The 11,127-nt window shown below is 45.0% G+C and overlaps 1 protein-coding gene across 12 annotated transcripts; it reads right to left on the bottom strand.

The window, feature by feature from the left end:
- Positions 1-3,721: 3,721 nt before the first annotated feature.
- Positions 3,722-10,922, bottom strand: LOC109739853 (putative disease resistance protein RGA4). Of its 12 annotated transcripts, none has more exons than XM_073502665.1 (11): positions 6,743-10,922; positions 6,544-6,651; positions 6,300-6,473; positions 5,966-6,132; positions 5,780-5,875; positions 5,577-5,672; positions 5,325-5,442; positions 5,125-5,220; positions 4,896-4,986; positions 4,390-4,764; positions 3,722-4,303 (listed from the first exon to the last, which is right to left on the bottom strand). In XM_073502665.1, the coding sequence occupies exons 1-2, from the start codon at positions 10,821-10,823 to the stop codon at positions 6,632-6,634; spliced, it is 4,101 nt and encodes a 1,366-aa protein (XP_073358766.1). In that variant the 5' UTR covers positions 10,824-10,922; the 3' UTR covers positions 3,722-4,303; positions 4,390-4,764; positions 4,896-4,986; positions 5,125-5,220; positions 5,325-5,442; positions 5,577-5,672; positions 5,780-5,875; positions 5,966-6,132; positions 6,300-6,473; positions 6,544-6,631. The 12 variants fall into 12 exon arrangements, with proteins under 12 accessions (XP_073358766.1, XP_073358767.1, XP_073358765.1 ...); XM_073502666.1 differs by having other exon boundaries at positions 5,325-5,468; positions 6,743-10,912; XM_073502664.1 differs by having other exon boundaries at positions 5,069-5,220; positions 5,325-5,468; positions 6,575-6,651; positions 6,743-10,912.
- Positions 10,923-11,127: the final 205 nt, after the last annotated feature.

The raw sequence follows: 11,127 nt of genomic DNA, 5'->3' as shown, positions 1-11,127 counted from the left end.
TCGGTTCTCATAAGTATGTCTATGTTTTTATTGTCTTTTTTCGAAGTACCAGTTGGAGTACGGAAAAGGCTAGACTTCTATCGATCGCACTTCTTCTGGCAGAGCGATGAGTTAAAAAGAAAATACAGACTCACTAAGTGGGATATCATTTGTAGGCTGAAAGACCAAGGGGGTCTAAGCATTGAAAATTTAGAGGTGAAGAACAAATGTTTTCTCAGCAAATGGTTGTATAAGTTATCTGTAGAGACGGATGACACGTGGGCACAGATTCTTCGTAATAAGTACCTACAGTCCGAAACCTTGTCCCAGGTGACGGTAAGACCGACTGACTCGCCTTTTTGGAAAGGACTCATGCGAGTGAAAGCAGCATTTTTCAATAGGACACAATTTGTAGTTGGAAATGGTACTTCCACAAGATTTTGGGAGGATACATGGCTAGGGGAGACGCCCCTTGCCATCCAATATCCTTCTCTTTATAATATTGTTTGGCGAAGAGATGCGTACGTTGCAATAGTACTACAGTCAAATCCTCTAAATATTCAATTCAGGAGGACGCTAGTGGGAAACCGTTGGTAAACTTGGCTCCATCTTGTGAGAAGATTGATGGACGTCCAACTTTCTCAACAGCCAGATCAGCTATGCTGGAAACTAGCTAAGAATGGGGAGTTTTCGGTTAAATCCATGTATTTGGATATTATCAACACTAGCTTTATTCCTAGTTCGAAACATGTTTGGAAAGTCAAAGTGCCTTTAAAAATTAAAGTGTTTATGTGGTTTGTCCACAAACAGGTTATCTTAACTAAAGACAATTTGGCGAAGCGAAACTGAACGGGCTCTAAAAGAAGTAGTTTTTGTGATAGTGATGAATCAATCAGACACCTCTTTCTTAATTGCCCTTTGGCAACGATTTTGTGGAGGTCGGTCCACATAGTGTTTAATATAACTCCTCCGAATTCCATCAATACGTTATTTGGGACGTGGCTAGATGGGATTGACGTAGTAATAGCGAGACATATCCGTGTAGGAGTATGTGCTTTACTATAGGCAATTTGGAACTGCAGAAATGATTTGATTTTTAACAGAACAACAGATATTCACTTCTTGCAGGTTATCTTCAGGGCCACTACGTTTGTCCGTATGTGATCGCTACTCACTCCGACGGAGGTCAGGGAGCATTTGGTTACTGGATCTATCCGATGGGAGACGGTAGCGCGGACTATCTTCAACCGGTTTGGATGGCGGTCATGTAATAGGATAGGTGTTTAGTTTCCTATCTGTCTCTTGCCTGCCGGTTGTGGCTGTCCTGCTTTTGCGTTCGTGCTCTTTGTTGAGCACCTGTTTCTTTTATTTGAGACTACGAGACTTTTGTCGAAACTTTTGCTTTTTAATAATATGGCCGTATGCATCTTTCTGATGCAGAGGCCGGGGCAAACCCCCTTTTCAAAAATAAAAAAATATGTTCCCCGAGAAGTTCTATATGTTTAGTCTAGTTGAAAACCCAGGACGAGTCGATGTGTTGTCGATCTTCTTGGTATCGTATAATAGTTTGATTATCGAACTGTTGCTCTTAGCTCTGCTTTGCCACTGGAAACACTGCCATTCCTATGGCACCCTGCCACCAAGCTGTGAAGACTAAAAACACAAGACCAACTGTTCTTGAGTTGCAAAGTGGGCAAGAGTCAGATACGACCGACTGGCGACTCACTTGGAATTTTTCTCTTTTTTTTGACAATCAATGACTCACTTGGATATTATTATTTTTTGACAATCAACGATTCATTTGGATATATTGAAGAAATGTTGCTACTTTTTGGAGATCCACGGCATTGAGTTCCATCACCTTCGATGTTTATAAAAGCGATCTCAATAATTAACATTTGAATTAGACACGATTTATATCATGAAAACAGACAGTGATGGTTAGTGTTTTTTTTTTGGTGTGAGTGATAATTAGCCGCGATTAAGTCCATGCCAGTGATGGCCCAATGTTCTTACATTCCATTGCGTCTTTAGAGCATTTACAGCCGCGCGCGCCAAACCCTCCTCAAACGCCCGGGCGACCTGCCCGATCTGACCGGCCACGAAATTTCGATCCAGGCGGACGCCTTAAATTGACCTGAAACGCACAAGCCGAGAGGCACCCCTCATATCCAGCCCAAATATGGGGCAGATACGGGGGCGCCCGAGCGCGCCCGCCACGTCGGACCCGGCCCACGCTGGCCCATCCAACCCCACATATATTCATCCCCATCCACTCACAGGACCTAACCCTAGGCACGTCACACTCCTCTCGACTCCACTCCCTCCGCTACTCAAGCTCACCTCTGGCGATTTCCGGCCGTCTTTGGCATGGCGGGCGGCAGATCCGAATCCTTCACCTCTAGATCCATCAACCCCGAGCTCATCCCACGCGCCCCCAAGGAGGAGCTGGCCGACCGGCTTGCGCTCTCCGCTCTCGGGAGGAGGCCCATGCCCGACAGTGCTCGGATTCCTTCCGTCGGGAATCCATTGCGTCCGCCCAAATGGCGCACGGATCCGACGCTGCCTCGCTGGAGGCGGTGTGGTCTCCGTTGGCGCGTCGAGCATCGGGACGCACCATGGACCTCGTCCGACGAGAACATCGTTGCGTTGCATGTAATAATATCGATTTGAGGTTTCTAATTTGATATATCCAAATGTGGAATGCATTATTTGAGACGTGACCGATCACTGTCCGTGGACGCGTTTGAGGGGTCGGATTTGCTCATCGCGGCTGTAGATGCTCTTAGGGTGTTGTTTTTTTAGTTTCAACGCCCAATAATGACCCGAGGAACAGGCCATGTAGCGTCGAAACGATCGCCAACAAAATAAAAGAATTGGAGATGGGAGGTATCGACCCCCCTGCCTCTTAAATGCCGATTAAGTGCTCTACCATTTGAGCTAGTACATCCCCTTTCGTTTTTAATTAACATTAGTTGTCCTAATTAATTAATACTGCTAATTAACTGTGCTTGAGGATCAATGTCCCGCTCCATCATAGTACACAAGTAGAAAAACGACTTTTAGTACCGGTTCGTAAGGACCTTTAGTACCGGTTCTGAAACCGGCACTAAAGGGTGGGGACTAAAGGCCCCCCTCCTTTAGTCCCGATTCAACACGAACCGGGACCAAAGGCCCACCACATGGCACGAGGCGCGCCGTGGTCTGGGGGACCTTTTTTTTGAACTTTTTTTTGAAATAAAGCAAAAACAGCCCGCCCACTGGGCCGGCGCGGCCTGCATACGACTAGAAACCCAACCTCTAGTTGGGCCAGGATGCAGGCCCGTACGGCCCAGTAGGCCCCACAGGGCAGAAGACTTGCAATAGGCCCACAAAGGCCTGCTTGGAGAGGAGCTCGACACGGTAGCCGCGGCGGGGCTTATAAACCGGTGCGAGCTCCTCTCAACTAGCGAGGTGGGACTAAATATTGTGCACTGAGGGTGGCAGTGCAGCCCTTTAGTACCGGTTGGCCTCCTTAGTACCGGTTCGTGGCACAAACCGGTACTAATGAGCGCCGCCCGCCTAGCCGTTGGAACTAATGAGCTTCACATTAGGCCCTTTTTCTACTAGTGGTATGATGCAAGCGCGACACATGGCTGAATTAGCAAAGTCGATCGATAATCTATAGGGGTAACTAATTAAGTATACTAAAATCTTTTCATCGAGCTAATGAGCTGTACCTAATACTGTACAATGAAGTAGCTGTGCTAAGCTAGCTGCCAACGACTTTTTTATTAACTCAGAATGTTACGTCAAGCAAATAGCTGCCAAAGACTTGGGTCATCTTCTCTTTTGTTTGCTTGCCACCACCACCAACAAGAGCTAGAAGCTGTGATGGATAGCGACTAGTATCCTGTTTGTCTACATTCATCTGTAAGATTAGCCAAGCCGTTCAAACGAGACACATTCCTTGATGTCTTTGTGTTGTCAACACGTTCTAAACATTTTTCTCGCGTCTCGGTGTGACCTACATAATACATACTCTATTTAGTGTCTAGATCTACACGATGAACCGTTGCACCGTATGATTAGCTCGGCGGCGCCAAGTCTCGTTCATGTAAGGGTTGCACTGAAGGTATACCATGTCACGCCGTTGGAGCTAAATTAGCATGTGCTAGCAGCTGCTTGCACAAAGCACCAGGGTGTGGAGGATGGCCACGCAAAAGAGATGGACGGGCCCCTCGGTGTAGACCACAAATTACACAGGCAATGTGTGGCCAGGCGGTGCCGGAGTCAAAGATAAAATTACAGGCAATGGAGGGAGTAGCTCTTCCTACTGCAGGCACTGAATATAGATGAAAAGAACTCAAATTAAGGCACTGATTTCATCGGAAAGCACAAGAAATGATGTCACGTATCGGTAAGGCTTACCTTCATTTGCTTCATGGTGGATTGGCCCAATTCGGAGAGCTTGGTGTCGGCCTCAGATTACTCCAGTGACGTGAGCACATGCCCTACGTACCAGAGTCGAAGATGGCGAGGTTGGCGTAAGAGTTGGGACTACAGGGAGTAGCAGTAGCAGAGCACACAGCTAGCGGGCCGGCGGGCACACCAGAGGCCGATTATCAGGTTGGTATTCATGGAGCAAGTGCCATGCCATGCCAGCACAAGTCACACCGTGGAGCGCAGCATACCGGCTCAAGGGCTGCGGGAAGCGCGTCGTGGGGGAGTGGGACGCCATGGCTTTGGTGCGTGTCGTCGGCACTGAGGAATTGTTGTATGCACATACAAGTGTTTGCCACTCCGCTGAAGAGTACATACAGGACAGGTTAGGTTGTTAGTAGCTAGCAGCAGAAAGATTCAATTTACAGGATTTGGCATATTGAATCGAAATCAATGCAGAGGAAGTTAATTATGTGAAAACAGGTACGACGTACCAGCATCGATCAAGGAGTCCTGGACGCAGAATATGATACCACCAATCTAAGCTTAAGAGCATATGTTTGGATAGCTATTCCTCCTTATGAACTAACAAAAACAAGGAACTGGATTAATAAAAGCAATGATGATTTCATGGGGAGTAGAGAAACATAGGAGTATAGCAAAGCACTTTGTTTTGCTTCACGAAGAATAGATGAATTCTCTCCATGAATAAGATTATGCTACCTATCGCCCGGAGCATCCATGCATGAATAAATAATGATAACACCTTGAATCATGACTTCTTTCAGGTTTGGCTTTGCACTTTAATTAGCAGAAAACCTGGACAGTTACACCAAGTTGACAAGTCAATGTGATGCAAACCCCATAAGCCAGCATATAGAACATGGGATTGCCACTTTTGACTGACAGAACTGACAACTAACCTTTCTGGGGTTCCTGCTTGGAAAAATCTTCCTTTGCTATCATTATTTGGATGGAAGAACTGTCCCGAATGCAGATTATTTGCCAACTGACAGAGCCCTTGCAATTGTTCCGCGGAATCTGAATAATCGCACTTCATGAGTTAACTGCAGAATTGAATATACTGAAATCTATCATAAGCATATAAAATCATTATGTCAAAACAGATATGCAGCGGCATTTGTCCCCCGAGTCCTGAACACAGAATAGGATACCATGTCTTAAGCTTCATCATATATTTTTGGATACTTGTTCGACCAATAAGTGCATGAATGAATTGGCAAATGGACAATGGATGTCGACTACAGAACCTACAGCGTTCCATAATGTGGAAGTTAGGATCATATTCCAAACTTTAATAAACATTACAATCGCCTAATATTATGTGACACGACAAAGATAAGATGGTGTGGCATACCTCCTTTTTTTACTTGATATTACAAAAGGACCGGTGAAGAACAAATGCCACATAGTGTTTATCAGAAACATATATACCTACACGTTCAGGATGTTCCTGTGAGAAGGAACATCATAATCAGAACATTATTCTGTAGAAATAAAAGCTCACAACATTGGAAAGCTTTGTACGAAGATAGGCTCTTACCTCCTTTTTTATTTGATATTGTTGCAACATTGGGATTGTCAGAAAGCTACCATCAGAAGTGTTGGTTCTCTCTAGACGAGGCACAATTTACAGAACGAAATCATGCTACCAACAGAAGGGTTAAACCTGCTGTCAAATGCTCCAATTATTCGGGTCTGCTGAAAGTTCTGAAAAAGAAAGATTGCATAATGAATTGCCATGATATTCCAGCTAGCAAATTCCTACTTGATAATATCGCCCGAAAGTGAAATCGTGTAGCTGCAACATCGAAACTGTAATATATCGTTGCAGAAATAAGTGTAATATAGTAAGAGAGACAGAGAGACATATTTACCAGGGCCAGGGGCGACCAGATCATCCCCATTCCCCCGTGTGGCCGTCATCGTTTCACTCCACCACGCCCTCGCGCCCCACCGGCGGCGATGGTCGAGAGGGAGAGAGAGAGAGAGAGAGAGGGGCAGGGAAACCCCAAGATTCAAGAGGGAGCGGCGAGGATACGTCAATGACTCTGCAGTTGAAACATGTTAGCCTCTGAGATCTAGTAAGAAGCAAAGGCAGGCATATGGGAGAGGCATCACCTCAAATTAAAACTGGGGGTGCATCACGTACCCAATATTTGTACATAAAACCACGGGTCTGTTTCTTCCAATCTTCTGGTTTGCTCAGTTACCTCGGCCTCGGGTACACTGGAATTGAAACATGTTAGTCTGTAGGCCTCAGAAGCTAGTCATATGGGGAGGCATCACCTCAAATTAAGACTGAGGGTGCATCACGTACCCAATATTTTTACAGAAAACCACAGGTCCCTTTCTTTCAATTTCTTGGCTTGCTCAGTTACCTCAGGACTGCACAAGTTTACTTCTAGCTTTTCCAGTGAAGCGGGAAGGCCCTCCTTGGGCGGCAGGCATTGGATTTTCCTACAACCGTGGATCACTAGTGTCTTTAGATAAGAAAGGAGACGTAACACTTGAGGGAGGGACTGCAGATTTTTGCAAACTCGAAATTCAAGATGTTTGAGGGAGGTGAGAAGCTGAAGTGCTTTCTCTTGCTCTTCCGTGAAGGTTGTCGCCCCCTGATCATGACTGAACACCAATGTGTGGAGGGTAGCGGCAAGGTGGCTACAGATGGGACCAGTAAGCACTGCCGAGATACAATCCACCACAAATTTTTCCAGCTGGAATGAACCCACATGCATTAACTTGCTCCTTGCAATCTCTGACAGCAAATCCCCTGCTATAGTCATGTTCTCCTGTTCATCATTCATAGCACATACATCCAACGTCTTGAGGTTGACTGTGATGTGCGGATTGAACCCATCCATCGTCAATTTTCTACAATTTTCCAAGCCCAGACTGGTGAGAGACGTGAGGTTTGAGAGCAAACCCATTGATTGCATGCTTGCCTCTACGAAAATATTAAGTTCCGTAAGAGAAGCAGGGAAAGGCTTGATGGCATGAGCTCCTCCACCTACTTCTCCTTTGGGCAATCGAGAGAACAGCTTCCCACAACTGTTTCCTTCAAATGATTGGAGCATTCTGAGGTCCGCGAGTCCTCCATCCTCCATTCTCAAAAGTTCAAGGCTCCTACAACTTAAGATGCGAAGTTTGGAAAGAGCTGGGAAACACTTCAACACCTTTGAAAACATTTCTCCAGTAATACATAATTCATCTATGTCAAGATTCTGAACTGAATGGAGGACAACACTGTCATCCAATTCTGCAGAAAATATGTCGTCGCATTTCTCTAAATGTATACTTCTCAACGAATTCAGATTTTGGAGGTCTGAAAACAAAATATGTGACACACCCATAATTTTCATAACCTCTACTTTATCCATATTGTGGAAGGACAAAGCACCGGCATACCCTCGGATAGCTAATTCCTTTCCTGTATACAACAACCCTGAGCTAGCATTGCTCACAGAGATATCTCTCAGTGTGTTGTTGTGAGGCATCGGAGGAAAGTGAGAAAGTTCAGGGCAGTTAAAAATGCAAAAACTACACAGGTTAGTAAAACAGTCAGGGCACTCCAAGAAGGGAAACCGCGTGAGAAGGGGACAACCTCCAAGCTTGATCCTTTCAAGCCTTGAAAACAAGTGGCTATTAGGTTCCCCGACCCACTCCACAAGTTTTGGCATATTCGTAAACTCAAGTGTCTTCAGGTGCATGAAGCTTCTTTCTGTAACACCACTAAAGCCAGGCCCGAACACACTCATCCCAACAATATTTTTGAAAGTGAGACTGCCGAGGTGTCTCAGCTGCTCAAAAGCTGGAAGAGGACACCAAGAAAGACCCTCCAGATGAAGAGACTCCAACCTTTCTGTGCTAATATCACCACACAACCATCGAGGACAAGGAGCAGCACCAGGATTTATAATGCCAAGCACCCTCAGATTAGGGTGTGGTTGAAGACCATCAAGAACATCATCATTCACAGTCTGGTGCTTTGTACCCCATACTAATCTCAACTCTTTCAGATTTCTTTTGTTCCTCAGTCTGGCTTCACTAGCTTCTCCCTTGGATGCCACAGTTTCAAGATTACATATAGTGAGTTTACCCTCAAGCTCTCTCAACTCCCCCAGCTCTTTCAGTTCAAATCCAACACCCTCTTTCTTAACATTGAACTCTTTTAGCTCATGTAAACACTTCATCTTTCCAACCTCAGGAATATGGGAATGGAGTTCTTTGGAAGAAAGAAAATGTCGTAAATTCACAAGGCGGCTAATGTCTTTAGGCAACTTGTTACTACCACTCCAGCCATTCAGGTCCAGGAATTTCAGATGGTAAAATCTAGACAATGTGCTAGGTAAAGTCATTTCCTTTAAGTGACTGGGTGATCTAATTTTAAGGAATTGGAGGTGGAAAAGGTTTGAAAAATAGCTTGGCAAAAATTTGGGAGTGTTCATTGCTATAATTAGAACCCGGAGACCCTTTATTTCTTCAAATGTATCTTTTAAAATATTAGCCATTGTTGCACCATGTAATCCAAAAATCATCAAAGAACGCAAACTTGCAACGTCTATCATGCGCTTCAGTTTACCTATCTCCTCCCCAAAACATTCATCATATATATTCTTCATGGTGATCGACAGGTGTTTAACAGATCGTGGGATATCATCAGAACTAAAACTTAAACTGCTTATATTCACACATTCTTGTGATGAAACACTCCGGGATAGTTCATGCAATAAATCATGCATCACATAGTATTGATTACCAGACCTATCAACTCCCTTTATGAGAAAACCATTGTCCACTAGTTCTTCTAAGTAATTATTATTGTCTTGGCAACTAGAGTCTAAGATACCTATTGCGCTCCAAAAGCTAGTAATTTCCAAATTATAGAACCTATAATCTTCAGGGAAGAGGGCACAATACGAAAAACATTTTTTTAGAAGGAAAGGAAGGTAATCATAGCTGATTTTCAGCGAAGGCATAATATCATCATTGTTTTTTGCATTTTTCCACTCATTCCTTTCAAGAACTCCTATCCAATATTCCCGAGAAAGGTTTTTCCTCAACAATCGACCAACCGTATTGGCTGCTAGTGGTGAACCCTTTAGTTTCTTTGCAATATCTCTTGCAATATCAATTAAGTCATCTTCATAATGCTCAGGTTTGCTATGTCCAAATATACATGTTTCAAAGAATTTCAAGAAGTCATTAGGCTCCAAACCATGCAGTTCTACTGGATCCGTTGTTTTCACCAATTGAGCTATAGATGGAAACCGAGTTGTGACGAGAACCATGCTACCCTTGGTTTCCCCCTTTTTGAATGGAGCTAATATGTTCTTCCAATCGGCTTCACTACTGAATTTCCATATATCATCCAAGACAATTAAAAACCTTTTGGACTTCAGTCGCTCGGCAATGGATTTTTGAAGCTGGTCTAAATTGGCAGTCTCGACAGTACACTTGTGTTCTTCTTTTTCAATTGCAGGTATGCATCTAAGGATCTGTCGGGTGAGGTTGAGCACATCAAAATCAGTTGAGACACACACCCAGACCCTGACAGTGAACTGCTCCTCAACCCTTTTATCATTATACAAGTGTTGGGTGAAGGTTGTCTTTCCCATACCCCCAGGGCCAACAAAAGGCAGAATAGAAAGGGTTTCATCAAGATATGTGCTACCAGTGAGCGCACTTACAGTTTGCTCAAAGATGGCTCTCCTTCCGTATAATTTATCTTGTGAAACTACTGAACCTGTGGGAGGCCTTTTTAGGGTGCCAGTTGTGCTTGCTGCGGTGCTACTATGGTTTTCAATTTTGAGCAAGTTAGACACAGGTCCACATATGGAGTTCATTTCCTCCATTACTGACTTGATTTTGTTGGACATGGCTACTCTATCAAAAAACAACTTATCAACATGGCCGCCATCATGGCCACTACCAGACTTGGTTGCTTTGTCTGGGTTACTGATGACAGCAGCAGCAGAAGGAACTTCGGCTTGAGTACGCGAGCAAGAAAAGCATGGAAGCCAGTTACCGATGGTATGGCGAGCAGCATGGCGACCATGGAGAGCATGACCACGAAGACCATCACCCAGCTCAGGGGCGGCCTCCTGGGTGCCGTCCAACTGGTCCTGGATCATGAAGTAGTGGAGCTCGTCCAGGGCGTCTTCAGCCTCATCGGCCTTCTTGCTCAGGTCCTCCAGCAAGCTCTGCAAGCCAGGGTTGCTGCTCACATCCGTGTCCTGCGCTGCGTGCAGCAACCCTTGCATGTACTTGAGCTTGGTTTTGATCTGCTCGGAGTTGAGGCCGAGCTCAGAGCTGGCCACGTACGCGGCCACCAACTCATCAGAGAGCTTATTCAGCACCTTGCCGACAAGCCAGTTCGCCGCACCGATAGCGGCCTCCATGTCCGCCGACGTTTGGGATTGTCCCGAGCTCTAGCCGCCTGAGATGTTTATGCGTGGTGAATGTTCTGTGGAAGTATACTTACAATAAAAGACAATATGTTGTGGACTTGATGGCTCGTTTTATAGCTATAAGCAGGTTCGATTTGATCACGTCTGCTGCAATAAAAAAGTAAAAAGGAAAGCCATGCCATTTGCGTCTCCAATAATTCTAGACGCCATTTTTGACCTGGCAAACAAGAACTTGTTCTCTAAATCGGCTCAGGTGGGGTGCAGCCAAGAAGGTGGTGGTAGTAGGTAAGGAACA

This window comes from Aegilops tauschii, chromosome 6 (genome assembly GCF_002575655.3).
Source record: "Aegilops tauschii subsp. strangulata cultivar AL8/78 chromosome 6, Aet v6.0, whole genome shotgun sequence".
Classification (NCBI taxonomy): domain Eukaryota; kingdom Viridiplantae; phylum Streptophyta; class Magnoliopsida; order Poales; family Poaceae; genus Aegilops; species Aegilops tauschii.
Note: the sequence above shows the minus strand (reverse complement) of the source record. Positions and strands in the feature narration are given on the sequence as shown.

What these genes read in the sequence shown, in the direction of transcription:
- LOC109739853 (XM_073502665.1), bottom strand. Translation starts at nt 10,823, where the DNA reads ATGGAGGCCGCTATCGGTGCGGCGAACTGGCTTGTCGGCAAGGTGCTG. An exon ending in GTTTTCTGTAAAAATATTGG is followed by an intron (nt 6,652 to 6,742) that starts GTACGTGATGCA and finishes TTTCAATTCCAG; the next exon opens with TGTACCCGAGGCCGAGGTAA.